General features: G+C 37.6%; 1 protein-coding gene across 1 annotated transcript; it reads right to left on the reverse strand.

Annotated features, from left to right (window-relative positions):
- Window positions 1-594: 594 nt before the first annotated feature.
- On the reverse strand, window positions 595-17,856 carry LOC311077295 (uncharacterized protein). Its single transcript, XM_084139116.1, has 12 exons — window positions 17,746-17,856; window positions 15,258-15,377; window positions 8,613-8,742; window positions 7,214-7,421; window positions 6,745-6,853; window positions 6,384-6,644; window positions 5,939-6,046; window positions 5,717-5,766; window positions 3,677-5,615; window positions 3,489-3,578; window positions 1,065-1,124; window positions 595-956 (listed from the first exon to the last, which is right to left on the reverse strand). Coding segments are annotated over exons 1-12 (3,315 nt in total). The 5' UTR covers window positions 17,747-17,856; the 3' UTR covers window positions 595-717.
- Window positions 17,857-22,277: the final 4,421 nt, after the last annotated feature.

The raw sequence follows: 22,277 nt of genomic DNA on the forward strand, positions 1-22,277 counted from the left end.
GAATAGAAGATAGATAGAATAAACTCATTTACATATTTGTTTCTTGTAAGCTAGGGAAGCAGTTTGATTTGACGGTCACTTACTGAATTGTGACAGATAGAATAGAAGATAGATAGAATAAACTCATTTACATATTCGTTTCTTGTAAGCTAGGGAAGCAGTTTGATTTGACGGTCACTTACTGAATTGTGACAGATAGAATAGAAGATAGATAGAATAAACTCATTTACATATTTGTTTCTTGTAAGCTAGGGAAGCAGTTTGATTTGACGGTCACTTACTGAATTGTGACAGATAGAATAGAAGATAGATAGAATAAACTCATTTACATATTTGTTTCTTGTAAGCTAGGGAAGCAGTTTGATTTGACGGTCACTTACTGAATTGTGACAGATAGAATAGAAGATAGATAGAATAAACTCATTTACATATTTGTTTCTTGTAAGCTAGGGAAGCAGTTTGATTTGACGGTCACTTACTGAATTGTGACAGATAGAATAGAAGATAGATAGAATAAACTCATTTACATATTTGTTTCTTGTAAGCTAGGGAAGCAGTTTGATTTGACGGTCACTTACTGAATTGTGACAGATAGAATAGAAGATAGATAGAATAAACTCATTTACATATTTGTTTCTTGTAAGCTAGGGAAGCAGTTTGATTTGACGGTCACTTACTGAATTGTGACAGATAGAATAGAAGATAGATAGAATAAACTCATTTACATATTTGTTTCTTGTAAGCTGTGCCCTTGTTCCGGACAAAGTCTCTTATGTTTTGGCTTGTCCGTGAAGCAAGAATGGGGTGGTCTGCCTTCTTGCAAGCCTCACATTCAGTCAAAGTTGCCAGCTTCCCTTTTGTGATGTGGTTTCCAAAGAATTTCATGACTGATTTGACCTCTGAAGCGGTCCATGGTCTTTTTACATAGGCCCTTTTTTTCTTTGGTCTGTCAAGCTCTATTAGAAATGTATTAGATGGTTAAAGTACAACATAGTTAAATCCAATGTATATAAGAGAGAAATGAATACCAAGGTAATGCAAAGTTGAAACAAAACCAGACATACCTTTAACTTTAGTGGATGAAGTAGCATCTCTGCAGACTTGTTCATCTCGCACATGTTCACCTATACCGTGTAAAAAAATTAAATTAAAACCTTTTTTCATGGCATATTTACCAAATTTCATTGCATATGAAATCATATGACATTGTTTCCCTCTCAAAAATCAGTTGCATGCTGCATAAGAAACATATACTACACTTTTATTCATAGATGATTTTAAAGGCACAGTATGTAACTGTAAGTTGTGCCGCTACAGGTCGCTTATTCAAAAAGATAAAAGGCGTAGCTTGATGCAGTGAATGATTATGGAATCTCATTCAATAGGGACAGAGACAGAGACTTGAGGACAGAGACTTGGGGTTTCCACGGAGGAGAGAGGTGAGGGGGCCGGTGATGACACTGTAGTTCTTGATGAAGAGATAGCTGTTATCAAAACCAAGAAATCTCTGGAGTTCCCTTATGGTGGTGGGAATTTAGGATAGTATCCACCTTCCTTTCATCCATGGTGCCTTGTTTGTTTATGACGTACCAGAGGAACTGGATCTCTGACTGATGGAACTGGCACTTCTCTGCTTTCAAGAATAGTTGATCCAAACTCCGGGAATAAATGAGGATGTTGTTGTAGTAGACCAGTACAAATCAGTGGAGGAAATTCCGGAGCACCTCATGCGTGAAGTCTTGGAACACGGAGGTGGCTTTTACCAGCCCATCAAAAGGTATTTCACGAGTTCACACTTACATATAATTAGATAGAGTTAAGGTTTATGTGTATTTGGTGTGCTGTCCAGGGCAGGGGTTTTGAGCACGGAATTTGGCCCGAACCCAGAGTACTCCCCCCTGTTGTGGTAGGAATAGTAAGAAGTCAGGAGATGGGGTGGTGGAGGGATGCTGATAAACTGTCAACAAACAGAGGCAGGTCTGCTGTATATATACCTCTTATCGTTAATGGAGTTGATTTAACTGAATGCCCTCCTCTCGTGTTAATTAGGTTAATTATCTGAACATGCTCCTCCCAAACTTTGTTAATAAAACATCATTCAATGTGGCCTGTAGGTGTTACCACGTAGTTGTTTCAGGGCTGAGTGAACTAAAGGAAGGGGATCTCGGAACTATGAGGCATTTATTCTATCTAACTTATTTGTAAGTGTGAACTCGTGAAATCACAATTCTCCAGTGGCAGTCATCTTTGTTGTAAACTAATTCAACCCAAGCGCTCTTTGGTTATGTGGATGATTACGTAATTGTAGATCATCTGTCCATCATTCGTATTCGTACTCCTCAACGGATCAAGTCCAGACCGAACTTCCCGAACAAAGAAATGTTGTGGGCGGGGTTCGGGCTGGCATCCAGGCTAGTGATATCCAAGGAGCAAACAAGGAACACGGAACCAGGAAATCGATTGGGAGGTAGGTAGCACAGGTAAGTAGCTCATCGGAACGTCACGAAAGTCCTTGTCGCAGTCGAGACCTGACAATGACTGTGTCTGGTGTCAGTTTATACAGAGGTTATATGGTTGATGAGATGATTGGATAAGTGAAAGGTGCAGGAGATTAGAAGTCTGGTAAGGCTGAATGGAGTGAGGGTGGAGCATGGTGATTCCTTGACACTTGACACATTATGCTTGACATAGTGATGCAACTAATCAGGGGTGAAAAATGTTACATGCAAGACCTGAGAGAAGTTTTCTCTGTAGGGTGTCTCGGCTGACCCTGAGAAAGAGGGCGAAAAGCTCATATATGCTGGAGGTACTGGGAGTAGAGCAGCTGCTCCTCCAAGTTACAAAGAGCCAGCTAGGGTGGTTCAGGCATCTGGTTAGGATACCTCCCGGATGGCTTCCAGAGGATTTTTTTCCAGGCATATCTAACTGGAAAGGGACTCTGGGGAAGACCTAGAACATGCTTAAGGGATGATATCTTTCTGCAAGCCTGGGGACAATTTTGGTTCCCACAGTAGGAGCTGGAGAAAGTGGCTGGGGAAAGGAAAGTATGGAAAGCCCTACTTGGCCTGCTGCCACCGTGGACTGGTTCAGGGTAAGTGGAGGAAAATGGTTGGATGAATGGTAACAAGGTAACATTAATAAAATGTTGATTTCTCATCCAAAACAGTTTTAGTTGATGCTTAAAGTTATGTTTGACCAGCAGTAATTGCAACTTTTGTCCAGTGTCTAATCCTGCTCCCGGAGGGTCATTGCTCTGCAGTTAGCTCCAACCCCAATTAAACACACCTGCTTCATATTTTAACCAGGATATATCAAATATTGTCCAGCTATTATCTTTGCCTCCCCTCACATACCCTTGCGTTCTCCCCTTCACACTTTGAAAATCCGTTTCTGACTGCAATAAGATCCATCACACAGACAGAATGCTAAAATGAACTAAAATTAATCATCATACATACACGTTTACACAAATATTAAATAACATTAACCATTACTGATTGAGTTGAGCTCCAGAGGTCTGGCTCCATTGGAGTCTTCATCGCTGTCAATGTCCTGGTCGTCATCTTCGTCTGTAAAATCTTAGAAAACACAATGGAAAAATAAGCTTAACATTGCTCATTTCATGTTAGTTAGTACTCATTACTTAATTGATTAAAAAATTGTATAGTAACTGTACCTTGGATTTCATCAAGAGATTTTCCTTTTAATTCTGTCAGCTTACCCTTTTCAAGGGCTAGAAGCAGTTTTGAAATTTTGGTCACCTGGATGGTTGCCTCAGGTAGTCTGTAATATTCTCTATGCACATTAATATTGTGGCCTAGAAAGTCTGCCAGTTGGTCCAGTTCATTATTTTTTAAATTAAGAATTTGGGAAGTTGTTGCAACTTGTTTCCTCAGTTGTGTCGATCTCAAGTACTCTGGGTGAGTTGCACCACACTCAGCAGCAAACCTCTTGAGACAGTCGTGACCTCTGTAGTAGCTAGAGCACTTTGGAATGGCAAAGAGGAATTCATTTTCTTGCAGTACTCCACATTGTGCCCGCTTCTCAATAAGCATTTCCAGAGCTTTTGTGATGTCTGGGTTGAGCAAAACAGCTACTTTTCGTCCTCTTTTTCCTTTTAGCTCAACTCGTGTAAAATATTTGCACAAGCTCTTCTCATAAGCTGAAAGACCCAGCTCGTCAGATGTGTAAGAGTCATCTCTTTGGAGGAAATTTTTTAAAGGCATCTTGGAGACCTCTCCAACCCGTCGTCTGTTGAACAGGATGATCCTGGTCATTGTTAGCTTGGTGAGACATGCATAGTTGCACTCTGAGGTATTTTGGCTAAGTTCCTGGAAGGCCGATTCTGCACTTCTTTGTAAATAGTCATTAAGCTTTTCAATGTCTTGAGTGAGTGGCATTTTGGTCGGCTTGTTGTATTTCGAATCATTAATGGTGCTTAACGCTGAGTTAGATATGAATTCCGACCACTTTGATTTGTACAGTTTCTGGAATGCTTCTGCACTGCTTGCCAACTCTGCATTTTCAGCAATAAGAGCATGACATTGGATAATTTCGCTAACTTTTAAGAGGGAGTGTCCGATTTTTAAAGCTAAGCTTGGAATTTGGAAAGAATGTGTATTTTCATGAAACCCTGCAGTTTCTCTAACTGCTTGAATGACATTCATGAAATTTGCTGGCTTCATGGCATCATCCAGAGATGCAGATGGGCATTTTTTACGCAGTGTTATCATGAATCTGCCAAGCTCACGGACCTTCTGGCGGATGTATTCATGCTTTGAAGTGTGAAATCCGTGGCGATTATATAGGGACTGAGCAAATTGAAGAAGGCCAGAATCATGTCTCACAACATGGGCAATTTCATCTTCATTCATTTTACTCAATATTTTCATTAACCCTTCCTCTGTTTTACCAGAGAAGCAAGATTTGGCCACTGCAGCAATGGTGAGGACTCTCTGTCTGCCCTCAGTAGCTTTATCTATCTTAGCTGGTTTGGACTTGCATCCTCTCATGTGCCTCCACAGCTCATTTCGCAAAAACATTCCCTTGCAATACAAGCAGTATTCATATGTCTTCTGGGTTGAACCTGTGTTTTTAAATGCTCGTCGTTTTACTTTTAATGTACCTTCTCCCTTTTTAAGGACATTGTTGTTGTGGTTGAAGTTGCCTCTGTTTCTCAATTTTTCAAGCAGTTGTTTTCTTATTTTCGATTTTGCAGGTAAACTCAGAGCCTTTGCTATATCCATGTCTTCTTTGGCATGGACTTTAAAGTGTCTTGAAATTTTGGACTGAGGTTCTCCACACACAAAGCAAAAATTCTGCCATGCTTTGGCAAGTGTTGATGATGTTTGAGTTTCTGAATAGCTGTCAGGAAAGTAAATTTTTTGTGTTGTATCTTGAACTTCTGTGTAGTCCATAGAAATAGGCTCATCTGGTGTCGTTTCATCTGGTGTCGTTTCTACATGTATTTTACATGTAATTGATGCATCAAGTGGACTACTGACTGAGTTTTCACTTTCACTGTCTGTGTCATTATCAGATGCAGAACAGGGGACATATTCCTCTCCAGAGGACCTTTCATCCCCCTCACTTTCATCAGCTGATGCTGATGTATACTGAAGAAACAGTGTAGTAGATTTATAGAATTAAATTTCATATGCATGCATAGAAATTTATTAAATATATTTTAATGTAATTATTTATGGTAATTGCTTACATCATTTCGTAGTTTTTCAAAACATTTTGCATGCCATACTGTGAAGCAACCTGAGAAGTAAAAATCACTTAATCAGTTCAAATGAGATTTTCAAATATGGTAAATGTAATTTGATTATTTCACAATAACAAACTGTTCACCATTCATTGTTGTTGAGAACTGGACTATAATTTAGTGTTATTCAAAATATCTATAAAAAAATCCAGACAATTTAAAAATTACCTATACATTTGACTCCAGACCACTTTAGAGAGGAGAATGGTCCATGGCAAGCAAGACACTTCTCAAAAGAGGACAGTTGTTCAGGTTTTATAGTGTGTTTCTTACAAACTGAAAGAAAGCAGAAAATAAACACTTTCACTTTTGAAATTGATAGATTCAGCTAATGTCCTTAGCTATCCTTGTCAGGATAAATCACACTGAGAGGGTGATTAAACTCAACAAAACTTTATTGAACACTAGGGTGTGTGAACCTTGACTGGTGTCACGATTTGATTAGAATAGGATTATCATGTCAACAATTCGGTTCAATTTAATATCACAGTGCATTGATGGTGTGTTGCATGATTTTGATTACATAAACTGAATTTGCGTTGCATGATTTTGACTACATTTGAAAGAGGGTGGCAAACCAACATGAGGAAAAAAGGTAAAGTGTGGCTCTTACCTGATGTACCTTGAGCAGGCTCATCGGCTTGACTGAATTCTTTAGGGTGCCAATGGGCTGGATCACGCTCTGGAGTGGCCTCATGGGCTGGATCACGCTCTGGAGTGGCCTCATGGGCTGGATCACGCTCTGGAGTGGCCTCATGGGCTCGATGACGCTCTGGAGTGGCCTCATGGGCTGGATCACGCTCTGGAGTGGCCTCATGGGCTCGATCACGCTCTGGAGTGGCCTCATGGGCTCGATCACGCTCTGGAGTGGATTCTGTTGTGTTAATAGAAGTTGTGTTGTGTGATTTTGACTAAATTCAAGAGGGCTGCAAACCAACATCAGGAAAAGAAAATAAGAAAAGCGGTGCTCTTACCTAATGTACATAAAGCGGGCTCATGGGTTGGAGCAGATTCTACAGTATGTTCTTTGGCAGGAACGGGCTCTGGAGCTGATTCATGGGCAGGAGTGGGCTTTGGAGAGGACTGTTTTCAAAATATATTCAAAAGTATATTCTTAATACATAATACCCAGATAGCAGACAGACGTCAATTCAACATTGATTTTTAGTTGTAAAGGTCTGTATCAGTTAGGGGTGTAACGGTACGCGTAATCGTGTTGAACCGTTTGGTACGAGGCTTTCGGTTCGGTGTTACGCATTTTCAAACCGAACGGTTATTTCAAATGTACGCGCGTCGCGAGTAGGAAATTTCTCTGGCATTTCTTTCTTTTTGCTGTATCGAAAACATACCGAACCGTGACACAAGTGTATTGTTTTGAACTGAACCGTGAATTTTGTGAACTGTTACACCCCTAGTATCAGTCATGAACTTTTGTAAACATACCTTGTTTTTTGACGTTGTGTTAACACGCCACGGCAATCCAGTTCCTCCATAATCATATGTGACTTCTTCTTCAAAAAAAATGTCCTTTATTGCAAATAAACATAAATGAGGGAGGCCATCAACTTCAAGTTTTTTCATTTTTGCGTTGGGTTTTGCGTCATCATTGACGCGTCTTCCTAGGGACCCATCATCCATTAAGGCATCAATACTGAAAAGAAGTAAATAATAAAACAATCATATAAATTAATAGGCTACTTCTTACAGTATTTCTGAATCATATGGCTGGTTAAAAATAATCCTCCAATTAATTACAATCTCTTTTTAATAATCTTAATAATAATTCCTAAAACTCCAAGATTATTTATGATAATATAACAGAGAGGAAGATCAACTAAGCAAAGAACTTGTTGCATATATAGGTAAACAGGTATTACAAAAAAGCAGTAACATTTCACTGAAAATGTGCCCAAATAAAATCTTAAATTTATGGTCAACTATTTCACAGATGAAAATACATGGCTTAAAGGAAATTAGAAAAAAAAAGTGTTCTGGTTTTAAAATAAAACTACCCCTTCAGTAGCTAATGCTAAATAGGGGAATAATAAGTAATCAATTCTTCCTTACCCCTCATTTACACTGCAAATGTCTGCGGCGCATTACGGCTGCAACACGGCTACCGGAGCTGATCGCGCCCATTCTAGTCAATGCTTGTGTTTACACCGGGCGCGACGCGGTGCGTTTCAGAAGCTTCCCAGAAGCGGCTCTCCGCACCGCTTCGCTAAAAATAGGCGCCTAGTCTATTTTTGACGGACGCGCGTCCAAGTCGCACTGGTAATACAAAATAAAAGTAAAAAAAAAAAACTCAATTTCAAAATAAAGACGTATATTGGCAATATATCCTAGGAGGTAAAAAAAAGTAAATTTTCAGGGTATTTTTTTATTTATTAAGCACATAAATATGTAAATGTATTTTTAGTATACTTATAGCACACACACACACAAACAAATTTCCAATACATTAAATTATATTTTTTTTCCTCTATGGTGGACATTTAAGTGTATTAACTATGCCGGCAACAGCACAACAAAATAGGACATATCAAAAAACATAACAATAAACACAATTACACCGGACAAAACATAAACATTTAGCCATGGTATCTAGAAACCCCAAAATCAAGAAAAAACACGTCGGGGTCAGGCAAATAACGTGGTCTCACGCATCCAGTCGCTCCGCTTCTGATATGCTCCCGGTGTGAGTTGGCACCGCGTGAAGGACGGAATAAAACCTTGTCGCAGCCGTAATGCGCCGCAGACGTGTGCAGTGTAAATGAGGGGTTAGAAGTAATGCTTTAAACATACTTTAAGAATAAGACTTTGCATGGTCACTAGTACTCACCAGAAATCTATATTGTGGTGCCTGAAGTTGTATGCATACGGATTGTTAACCTGTTTTTCCACAAGTTTTCCTTTATACTCCAAAATAAAGTCTCCTTTCGCTATGCTTTGGGTAGCAAATACTCCATGTCCTGACAAAAAAAAAAATAGGCATCATTAAAAGTCATTAAGTATGTATATAATTGAGTCATTCCGTGCCATAATTTTTTTTTTTTGTGGAAAAAATCTAGACTCAAATGTTTCATTTTGATCATTTTTCTTCTGATGAAAGAAGTACATGTATGATGAAGAAAGGTAAAATATTAAATGGAGCCAAATTACTGGTGAGTAAAAATGACTTTATAAGATGGCAGTAGGCATGTGCCGGTATCAAATTTTCATGCTGCGATTAATTGATTGTAGGGCTGTAATCTCTCAGTCGTCTAGTCGATTAATTGGTCGATACGTTCTTGCTCGACCAAAATTCTGATTGGTCGATGTGTTTGCCGTGTTAATTTCATCAGGTGGAAAGCAGGAATTGCTAATGGGGGTGTTTTCAGAGCACTCCTGTTTCGCAGGTAACAGTCTGTCTTCAGAACAACCCCCTTGTTTTCGAGACGAGAAGCGCCGCGCCATGTCTTTACAATTTGAACACATTATTCTCAGTGTACACACACTGGCGGCGTCTGACTGTCCGCGGCGCCCAGCAACAGCTCAGGACCGCGTTCAAAATCTTGCCGCACCACAGAGCGCTATTTACATAGTTTTATATTTAATTGACATTATATTTGTCTCAAATCGTCGTTAATGTATATACTGCCTTCACCATGTGCTGCAATATACATTTAGTTTTACATTCATTCACAGAAATCAGCTGATAGAATGAAAATTGCAGATGTTATCGGAATTATAGGTGAGATTCTCAATTCATTCAGTTTTCTTTGGTTGATTACAGCCCTAATTGATTGAGCTTTTATCACAGTATACAGTATTATCACAATATATTATTTGCACAAGAGAAACGGATAGATTGGGTGGGGATGTAAAAAAACCCGGTAACTAAACAGAATTTTATTCATTTTAGTGACAACATAATGTACCATGTAATAATAATAATAATAATTCATTACATTTAGGGATGGGGCCGATCCGATCCAGTATCGGTATCGGGACCCGATACCAGCGTAATTCACGTATCGGATTTTCCCGATCCAACCTGCGGAGATTTCCGATATCCATGAGTCATGTCTGCGCTCGCTTTAACGTCTGCTGAAATGACTCCAAAAGTGATTCCCGCTGGATAGTCTGCTAGCTGGCTGCAAACTGCGGAATGGATTTCCTGAACGGAGGCGCGGCTCAATGAGACACAGAGTTATGAGACACGCTCCCGCTCAGGAAATCCATTCCGCAGTTTGCGGCTAGCCAACAACGTCTGCTGTGTGGATAAACTTCACACTGGAAACACCGCAGAGCAAGACAGCAAAATGCAATGATGCAATAAGTCCTTTGAAGCTCCCTCGCGTCGTACAACACAACGAACTCAATAAAACATTTAAAAAAGCACAACGTTACTGTGCGTTCACACCAAACGCGAATAGCGCGTCAAATTCACGTCTACCGCGTCTAGTTGGACGCTTGAATATTTTGAATCCATTCGCGTGTCCAGAGAAAAATTGACGTGCGTAAAAAGCAAAAGTTTGAAGCGAAGTCGACGCGCGTCTGAGGCAAAATCCGCTTGTTTGTTTGCACGATGCTGATGTTGATCGAGCATTTACTGCATCGGAGCGAGGATCACCCTTCAGATAGTGTGTGTGTGTAATATGTTTACACTTGCACTTTTCTTTCAAGACGCAAGTATTTGACATTTTGGGAATGTAATAAATATTGACATGACAATCAATTTGAAACCTCAGTTGCATATTTGTTTTCAGAATGGGATTTTTCCTGTTAACAGGATTTCCTGTTTTTCTGACTTCCTTTTCTGACCTTATAACTTACCTCAAGTTGCCTTTTGGGACATACATGCATACATAGGCTACATACATAACATATTATTACTTGCCTGTTGAGAGAAGTTTATTTCAGCCTCATATAAAATAAACAAAAATGAAATTAATAATAATATTAAAGCAAACACAGCTCTGGTATCGGAATAGTATCGGTATCGGCCGATATCCAAATTCAGGTATCGGGATCGGATCGGAAGTGAAAAAATGTGGATCGGTGCATCCCTAATTACATTTATATAGCGCTTTTCTCGGCACTCAAAGCGCTTTACATAGCTGGGGGAATCTCCTCAACCACCACCAATGTGCAGCATCCACTTGGATGATGCGACGGCAGCCATATTGCCCCAGAACGCCCACCACACACCAGCTTACTGGTGGAGAGGAGACAGAGTGATGACAATGTACAATGTTTACATGGTACAATGACTGGTAGGCTACTGTTTGTATTATTGCTCAACACAATTTTCACGATTTCAATTCAATACTTGGGATTTGATTTCAGTCTTGACTCATTTGAATAAATATTATGTAGGCTACAGTTACAGTAGATAGCCCATGTTATTTTTTCTCATGAAAAAAAAAAAAAAAATCAAACATGTAAGTAACCATACAGAGAGCCCTATCAGCTGGTATTATTAAAGGTTAAAAATAACACATTAAATCAAACATAATGTGGTTTTCATTATAATAACAATTATGTAAGGACACAAGTAAAAATATAATGAATATGTAATAAAGGGCACCTATTCAGCAAAATACTCCTCTATAGCTATTTCTTCTAGTCGACTAACGTGCTGGTCATTAACCCTCTGGAGTCTGAGCGGTTTTCTGGGCCCTTGAGATGTTCTGACATGCTCTTACATTTGTGCTTTTTTCAGTTGCTTATAAACATATTAATGGCAAAGGTGTAAATTCACTCTATAAAGCACAAACAGGGCTACCATAATATGTGAGCCACGTGTATGTACATGTTTTAATTTTTGAGAGAATAATGTTTATGCGTGGATATTGAAAAAACTAAAAACTAAAATTTCTGAAATAAGGCCACAAAACACATAGTAAATATGTGTCAATAAGACTTTTGACCAATGGATGTCGTCGCCTATAGTTTTTTCTTCAAAATTATGTGAAAATAGTCTTGCTTTATCGTTCAAATAAAACCATACATTGATTTAAATTGATGTAAAACAGGTTTTGCTTGGAAAGCCAATATGCGAGGGGGCGTGAACGAGGAGTGGTTTTCACCTGAATTACCACCCACTCTGCATAATGATGAGCCATTCACACAGGTGTGAAACTGGCTGAGCCACAATGCTTGGACAAAAGATATTTAGAAGAAGACTTATATTGACCATTTAAGATTTTGCTTACATCTATCTTGTACATATGTTGTGCTATTTTATTAAAAAGGTTACAATTACAACAATAATTACAATTTCAACAATATTTCAAGTGTACTCTTTCTTTGTAAAAAAAAGGAAAGATTATAGGCCTACATTTTATCTATGTATTCATTACTTTGAATATAGCCAACATTGGAACAGCTAACATCTTAGTTGATGACTTTATTTTTGACAAAAATATTAGGCTATTTTATATATAGATTTTTACTCATCTCAGTATAGCAATACAGTTTGCTAAAACATCATCATTCGTTGAAGATAGGCTTATTTACTTTAAATCCAGGAAAGTTGTTAGTGAAAAAATTATTAAAATTAAGATACAATTGATACAAAACGAAATTCGTTTTAAAGAAAGGATTTGTACTTTCTGTTTTGAGGTCTCTGTGAAAGTTTGAAAGTCTTTTAGTGTTTTTTTTTTAGAGCTCGCGTCCATAATGGAGAAAAAACAGAGCGCATGCCGTTCATTCGTCAATAAACAGAAACCCGAGAAGGAAAAACTTACTAGTATTCCTCAGCTCGTATTCCTCGTATTCCTCATTATTCCTCACAGCGCTGCAAGACGGTGTAAGCAAGTAATGTTCTGAATAAACTTGTGTTTTGGTTTTCTCGAGCTGATGGGGGCGTTCACAGGATTGCGCGGATTACCTCAGCCATTTGCGTTTGAATAGCGTGCGCTCTCCGTGGGCGGAGTCACATTACATTTGAATTAGCTCTAATTAGGTCTACTGGAATCGCTCTCTTTTAATACAGATCTCACAAGATGAGAATATTTGTTTTTTATATAAATTACTTCATTTAAAAGAAGAGATTTCAAGCTTCATAAAGACATATATCACTTGTATGTGTGAGAAGTATTCACTGAGTTATGGTTCATTTTCGGACGCGTTTCAGAATGGACTACACGGACAGAGAGAAGGCAGAACTCGCTTCGTGTTTATTTTTCTTTATTTGTCGAAAAGCACAACACTATGTTTTTATTGTGAGTATACATAAAAATAATACACATTTAACAGAATCGATTGATGTATGGAACTCCTATGGAAAATCAAAGTCAACAGAGTATTCATGAGTTTCTTTTACACTGATAAAAAAAAAAGCGAGCTGGTATCGCCGGCGATACCGTCGACCTCAGGGGGTTAAATGGCTTTGCTGAGGTAAATGTGTTTTTTCCCTCAAATTTCCCATGTGAGGATTGCTTACATTAGACTAGAGTGCGCACTGCGCTGCATGCTCACAGTGCTTATAAACATGTGGCGATTGTTTACATCAGAGTGTGCACGTGTTTCGCGCAGATACGCAGTGTTTGTTTAAGCGGTTAATGGAAAATAAGCTAATGCGCGTTCTAAAAATCTAAATTCGGATCTATTATTTTTCACGGTATTTTAAAGTGCCCGCGATAACAATATTGTGAATATTCATTACTGCGATTTATCGCATTACCAAATACCGGCACATGTCTAGATGGCAGCATAGTTTTACACAGAGATTGTTAGGTCTATTTGTGAAACCTGTTCAAAAGTCAATTGAAGAGTTCAATCCAGTTGTTTCAACTGGTTTTGAAGAGTTTTAGAACGTTTGAGCAGTGTGTATGATTGTCAACAATCAGGCACTATCTAAAATAGGGATGGGCATTTTTCAAAAATATTGCTTTCGAATAATCAGGCTCATAAAAATAGAATATACGAATATTTGTTTATTTAAATGAAGTTTAACAAAAAATACTATTTTTTTTATATATATTTTAATATATATAAAGTATTTTTATATTATTTTATAAAGTATTCGTATATTATATTTATAAAGTATATTCTGGTCCATTCTCATTCGTGTTTCTTCTGCCGGAATCTCTTCATCATCTGGGTCTGATTCCGGTTCATACATGTACGGCTTAATGCCATACAGAACAGCGGGTCTCTCACTCTCAGCCATTCTGCTTCTACTGACTGTTTATTGCCATAGGTATGCAAATTATTATTTTTTAAGTTACGCCCTCATCCAAAAGCAGGGCGGGGATATGCAGCTCATTCCCATTTAAGGTGGTACACACCAAAACAGCTCTTTTTAAAACAGGCCTCAGTGTTTCCCACAGACTATAAATCAATTTGTGGCGGGTGGTAATAATCTCCGTTGATAATCTGTTACACAGAACTTTATTATATTAAATATTAATCAAAAATGATTCACACCTTCACAAAATCCAAATATTCAGTGTAAGAGTAAAAATTACATAACATTATTTATAGTAAGTTTATTTGATTCACAGCTTATTTACAGTTTTGACCTCGACAACCCAACTGCATTTACCGCAAACAGTCTAAACTAAAAGATTGTTTTGGTTGAATCGGTTTAAAGGAGTCATTAGTTCGCGAATCGGACGTGTCATTAGCGGACTTGTACGCGTTGAGTGATTATCCGGCAGTTTAGGACATCGCACAAGATTTGTCAACACAGAAAACATTTCATCATTGGATAGGTTTTTGTTTAGTTTATTGAAAGTGTTTTTTATGTCAGCTGAATGGGCAGAACGCTTTTCAGAGAAGAAGGCAAGGTAAAAAAGTTTTTTTTTGCACAATTCACACCCAGCGGTAATTCAGGAAAAAAATATCCGAATGCTCCACGTGAAACTTCGTTCTTCCGATCTTTTACCATTGTGTCAATTCTCAATTGATTTAGATTAATAAGCGCGAGGGAGTGAGAGAGAGCAAGACAGTTTGAAGACGCGCGCGCGACCGGGCCTCTCTCTCTGCTCGTTCTTTCAGTAATATGCGATTTTCCTCAGACATACGTTTTTCTCCCACACAAAAACAGAATTTTATTCCAAATATGTAAAATTCCGCAAAATTCCGCGTTGACACTAGATTCCGCGTTAATTTGCCAATTCCGCGATTCCGTGATCGCGGAAATTATAGGGCCCTAGTTTAGGATGTTTGCATGGAAGGATTGTACAGGGAGAATACAGATATAAAATCTGCTGACTCGTTAAGTGATTCTTTCCCTCATTAAAATCAGATAATTTCCAATTAATTCTAAATACTAGGGAATACCAATATGGTGGCACAGTGGCTTCCCTATTTATGGTGTCATGAGCAATCCAGTCATTTATATAGATCAGTGGCGTGAACGCAGTTTGATTTTGGGAATGCTGCTAGTTATTATCAGGACTAAACAGGATCTAGAATGCAAACAACATGTCTGGATTTTAATTAGAGAAATGTTAATTGATAAACATACATTAGAATAAATAAAATTACTTACCTTTCACATCATTTATAAAAACAGCTTGGATACAATTCTTGTCTCTACTCTCCTGTATATAAAACAAGGCCTCTTCAATGGGGGTACGTCCGCCCTTTGATCTTGTACAGATCCTTGTCACTAAATGAACAAAACATTGAAGATTAACATCTAAGGCTACATGACATTCAACAAAAACTTTTAAATGAATAAAAAAATATATATATATGTAGCTATAGAATTACACCACATGTCCTTGTAAACCATGATTGTGTTTACACAAACACATTTGATAGAGAGGAACTGTCGGCTATAGAACTACATACACAAGTCCTGCTAAACCATGTGTCCTTGTAAACCATGATTGTGTTTACACAAACACATTTGATAGAGATGAACTGTCGGCTATAGAACTACATACACAAGTCCTGCTAAACCATGTGTCCTTGTAAACCATGATTGTGTTTACACAAACACATTTGATAGAGATGAACTGTCGGCTATAGAACTACATACACAAGTCCTGCTAAACCACGTGTCCTTGTAAACCATGATTGTGTTTACACAAACACATTTGATAGAGATGAACTGTCGGCTATAGAACTACATACACAAGTCCTGCTAAACCATGTGTCCTTGTAAACCATGATTGTGTTTACACAAACACATTTGATAGCTTCCATTTCATGTAGTAACACAAACACATTTGATAGAGATGAACTGTCGGTTATAGAACTACATACACAAGTCCTGCTAAACCATGTGTCCTTGTAAACCATGATTGTGTTTACACAAACACATTTGATAGAGATGAACTGTCGGCTATAGAACTACATACACAAGTCCTGCTAAACCATGTGTCCTTGTAAACCATGATTGTGTTTACACAAACACATTTGATAGAGATGAACTGTCGGCTATAGAACTACATACACAAGTCCTGCTAAACCATGTGTCCTTGTAAACCATGATTGTGTTTACACAAACACATTTGATAGAGAGGAACTGTCGGCTATAGAACTACATACACAAGTCCTGCTAAACCATGTGTCCTTGTAAACCATGATTGTGTTTACACAAACACATTTGATAGAGAGGAACTGTCGGCTATAGAACTACATACACAAGTCCTGCTAAACCATGTGTCCTTGTAAACCATGATTGTGTTTACACAAACACATTTGATAGAGATGAACTGTCGGCTATAGAACTACATACACAAGTCCTGCTAAACCATGTGTCCTTGTAAACCATGATTGTGTTTACACAAACACATTTGATAGCTTCCATTTCATGTAGTAACACAAACACATTTGATAGAGATGAACTGTCGGTTATAGAACTACAAACACAAGTCCTGCTAAACCATGTGTCCTTGTAAACCATGATTGTGTTTACACAAACACATTTGATAGAGATGAACTGTCGGCTATAGAACTACATACACAAGTCCTGCTAAACCATGTGTCCTTGTAAACCATGATTGTGTTTACACAAACACATTTGATAGAGATGAACTGTCGGCTATAGAACTACATACACAAGTCCTGCTAAACCACGTGTCCTTGTAAACCATGATTGTGTTTACACAAACACATTTGATAGAGATGAACTGTCGGCTATAGAACTACATACACAAGTCCTGCTAAACCATGTGTCCTTGTAAACCATGATTGTGTTTACACAAACACATTTGATAGCTTCCATTTCATGTAGTAACACAAACACATTTGATAGAGATGAACTGTCGGTTATAGAACTACATACACAAGTCCTGCTAAACCATGTGTCCTTGTAAACCATGATTGTGTTTACACAAACACATTTGATAGAGATGAACTGTCGGCTATAGAACTACATACACAAGTCCTGCTAAACCATGTGTCCTTGTAAACCATGATTGTGTTTACACAAACACATTTGATAGAGATGAACTGTCGGCTATAGAACTACATACACAAGTCCTGCTAAACCATGTGTCCTTGTAAACCATGATTGTGTTTACACAAACACATTTGATAGAGAGGAACTGTCGGCTATAGAACTACATACACAAGTCCTGCTAAACCATGTGTCCTTGTAAACCATGATTGTGTTTACACAAACACATTTGATAGAGAGGAACTGTCGGCTATAGAACTACATACACAAGTCCTGCTAAACCATGTGTCCTTGTAAACCATGATTGTGTTTACACAAACACATTTGATAGAGAGGAACTGTCGGCTATAGAACTACATACACAAGTCCTGCTAAACCATGTGTCCTTGTAAACCATGATTGTGTTTACACAAACACATTTGATAGCTTCCATTTCATGTAATAACACGAAAAAGCTTTGATTTATATGCTTATTATTGTTTGATGATCATGTTTGATCTTATACACCTGATCAGTGCGTCTGACGCGATTGGATCTTTCACTTTATGAAAATAAGATTTTGATATTACTATTATCACCTTTATGAAAAATAATTTAGTACATAATTATAGATGATATAACTACTTACTTTTATTTGTCGAGCTTCTGTCTGTCCCTCCACTCTCCAGAAGCGCAGATAAACAGCTGACAGGACTTTCCCCGCGAAGGTTCTGTGGGACATTTCCATGTGTGGCGGGAAAGAGAGATGACGTGTACAGGTTTAAAGGATAATATATATATAAACGTAATAATATATATATATATATATATATATATATATATATATATATATATATATATACACTTATTCTCATAAGAGGCAGAGTGTTCATGATGGCCAGTTTCCAAAGTGTGAATTTATTTCTCTCACACAAAAAGGTCATTAGGGTGGCTAGAAAAAAGCCAAATTTGTTATACTATTTAAGCTATTATTATTTTTATTATACAATAATAGTGTACAAACACATTTGATAGAGAGGAACTGTCAGCTATAGAACTAACTTACATAACGTTACACAAGTCCTGCTAAATCACATTTTCTTGTACACTGATGTTTACACAAACATGTTTGATTAGCTTCCATTTCATGTAATAACGCACAAAAAGCTTTGATTTAACGTTATATGCTTATATAATGTTCGATGATCATGTTTGACGTTACACCTGATCACTGCGTCTGACGAGATCTCCTCAGGCAGGGATCGATTGGATCTTTCACTAACTTTATGAAAATAAGCTTTTGATATTACTATTATCACCTATATAAAAAATGATTTAGTTAATAATTATAGATGATATAACTACTTACTTTTAATTGTCGAGCTTCTGTGTCCCTCTCCAGAAGCGCAGATAAACAGCAAGCTGACAGGACTTTCCCCGCGAAAGTTCTGTAGGACATTTCAATGTGTGGCGGGAAAGTGATGATCACGTGTACAAGTTTAAAGGATAATATAAAAAATATTATTATTTTTTTCATTCAATCATTCTCATAAGACGCAGAATGTGCATGATGGCCAGAGTTTCTAATATGTGGTGAATTTATTTCTCTCACAAAAAGGTTATTAGCCGTTTAGAAAAAAGCCAACTTTTTTTTAGCATTTATAACAATAATAGTGTATACACAAACACGTTTGAGACAGTGAGGAACTGTCAGCTATATTACTACACACAAGTCCTGCTAAACCACATGTCCTATAATAGCCTAACGTTACAATGATTGATTGTACACAAACACGTTTATGACCATTTTGTTGACAGCAAGGAACTCCACTCTCACCCGTCTTCAAAGCGCTGCAAATCTTTCTCCCTCGCGCATATTAATCAAAATCAATTGCATGGTAAAAGGGTGGAATAAGACCGAAGTTTCACGTGGAGCATTCTGAGATAAAAAAAAGTTGCCTTATCTTCTCTGAAAAGCGTTCCGCACATTCAGCTGACATAAACCACACTCTCAATAAACAAACAAAAAACTATCCAGTAATGACCACAAATCTTGTGCGATGTCCTAAACTGCTGTGATAATCACACAACGCGTCGTAGCCTATAACGTTACACACGTGCTAAAAATGTGCGTCCGATTCGCGAACTATATGACTCCTTTATACCGATTCAATTGAATTAGCAGCTAATGGTTCAAACAACGGATCTGTTCAACACTGAATTCACAAAACGTCTGAATCGGTGTATAACAATTACAAATCGGTAACACTTTACAATAAGGTTCCATTTATTAAACTCTAGTTAACGACATCAGTTAACATTAATTATTACTATTAACTGATAAACTGCACTTCTATTTATTAATCTTTGTTAATTCACCAAATTTTAATAGTAGTCTATAAATCAAAAGTTGTATTTGTTAACATTAGTTAGCATAATGCACTGTGAAGTGACATGAACAAACAATGAACAGCTGTATTTTTATTAACTAAGAATAACAAAGATTAATAAATGCAGTAAAAAATGTATCGCTCATGCATGGTTCATGTTAGTTATAGGCTACATTAATGTTAACAAATCACATTTACTCAGAACACCTCTTAATATGATAACATAAGTGAGCTTACCCCATTTGTTTTTAGTAAGAGTGTTAGCAAGATTTAACCTTAATAAACTACAGTATTTACAGTATTTTCAGGTTACTTACATGACAATGTGAAGAAAAGTAACCCAAAAAACTTTTTGTTAAGATTAAGACTGAGGTGAAACCAGAAAAAAATGGCAAAGCAAGTTGTTGTTAGCTAGCTGCTAATTGTATTCAATTGTATATGGTAGAAAATATAGACAATTAGTTAAAATGTACTTTTTTTTATTCTATTTTTTTATATTGATATATACCAAAATAATTATTAGGTCTAGCAAAGAAGGATTTTATCTTACAAAGCTATGAAATCCAGTGGTAAAATCACAGCTTTAAAAAAAAAAAGAAGGCAAGAAAGGACGACAGCCACCACCAAAGACCAATTTTGACCCAGGAAAAACCCGTGGGTTCATTCTCACTGCATTCTAATAGGCTTCATCATGCAGTGCTTTTGGAGTATTTAATTTTTTTTTGCAAAAGTGACAATGTCAGCTCGCACAGATCTCTAAAAACTGCACAATTTGCCTTATAGATATTTGCAGGCACTGGCTTCAAACACAAGAACTCATCATTCTCCAGCCATTTTTCATTAAACTTGCATGCATTACTCATTTTAAACTGGAGTCTGTTCAGATAGCTCAAGTTCTGCTTTCTGCTTCTGTCGGATAACGCACTAAATAGGAAAAAAAAATTCTAGATCTGTCCATGATTGTATCTTGATGGGACATGTACAGTACATTCATGCTTGCACATCATATATAACAAGTGTTGAACACTAGTGTGTACTGCAGTGTAAATGCTGACAGGGGAGGGTATAAAGGGGTAGGTAGGGTATAACCACTGGTCACCTGATGTGAGCAAACTATTTAAAAAAAATCATCATTTATAAAAAAAAAAAAAAAAAAAAAACACATATATATATATATATATATATAGGAAACGCATAGTCATGTTTTGTAAATGATTAGCTAGATCATTAACTAATCAATTGTAAATGACTTAACTGAATCTACAAAACTTACATAGAATAAAGAACATATCACTTATTAATAATTTATGATCCGATAGTCGTTTCATAAATGATTCGTTAATCATATATTATATATATAAATAAACATACATAAAATGTTACTATATCACTTGCTAATCATTTATGAATTTATGAGTTCATCATTAACTAACCATAACTTACTTACAACTGAACGTTATAAGTGTTACCCTCACTATAAAAACTAGACAACACCACTGTACACAGGTATTATATGTTAAGTCTCAAAAATCTTAATTTCAAATTGTAATAACAGTGTCTGTGTCAAAGTGTTCTCAATATTTTGTACATATACACCAAAATCATTACCTGGTTTGAGAGGAATATTTACACATTCACATCATGGTATGTAAGGTCATAGTTGTATTCATACACATTCACATCATGGTATGTAAGGTCATAGTTGTATTCATACACATTCACATCATGGTATGTAAGGTCATTTTTTAGAAAATGATCAAACTTCATATGGGCATTTATTTATGCCAGAAAATAACATATATGACCTCCGAATTACGGGGACACTGAGGTGTCCTCATAAACCTAGGTGTCCTCATAATGCTGGTGAGTAACCTGACATATTGTCCTTGTAAACCATATACACAAGCACACACACACACACACACACACACACACACACAACACACACAATAACAGCAAGCCCTGACAGGAGGAGGACAGAGTAAAGGTAAACAGGACATAAAATTTCCACACTTTTATTAGCCCCGGGTCCAGTGGACCCGGACATCCTTTGTGTAATATAAATGTGTATGGGGGGTGTACAGTGTGTGGTCATTGAAAATGTATTCTGATATATGTTCTTCACAGAAAATGATCCAAGGCCAATGAGTCTGAGGTTGAAAAAATAATTACTCGTATCATTTTTCTTTTGATAAAAAATGAAAACGGGTCCTACAGACCCGAACATATAAGGGTTAAAATAGATCGGTATCGGTGATCGTATCGGCAGATACTGCTTCCTGCATTCCACAATCGGTGATCAGCTTCAAAAAAATCATTATCGGAGCACCATTAGTTTTGAGAGTTGAAATTATGTTGAAATTAGTTCTCTTACGAGAGGTTCTCTCGTATTGCGTAAGCTTGCTTACGCTGCGGGAAAGTCTTCTTTTCTCGAGATACTGAAGCCAAAATTATCCTTAATTCATATTTTGTCAACGCAGTGCAGCTGCGGGCAGCTGAGCTAGAGCGGCATACTGCACGCTCATTGGCTGCCGCGCGGCAACTGCTTAAGCCTACCAGTGAGCCTGGCGTGACGTCACGCCCAATGAGGGCGCACGCGCCCTCGCGCGTCACAGCCCGCCAGAATGGGCGGCGTCAGAGCGTATATAAGGAAGGCTCGTAGGCTATATTCTCTGATTTCTGTCTTTTCAGCGAAGCACTCGCATCGCTGAACTCTGAGAGGAAGCCGTCGCCGTTGTCCTGCAAGGAACAGCTAACGAGCCAGCTTAGGACAGCCTGAGGAAGCCGGTCG

Source organism: Abramis brama, assembly GCF_963993115.1.
Source record: "Abramis brama genome assembly, contig: SCAFFOLD_117, whole genome shotgun sequence".
Taxonomy (NCBI): domain Eukaryota; kingdom Metazoa; phylum Chordata; class Actinopteri; order Cypriniformes; family Leuciscidae; genus Abramis; species Abramis brama.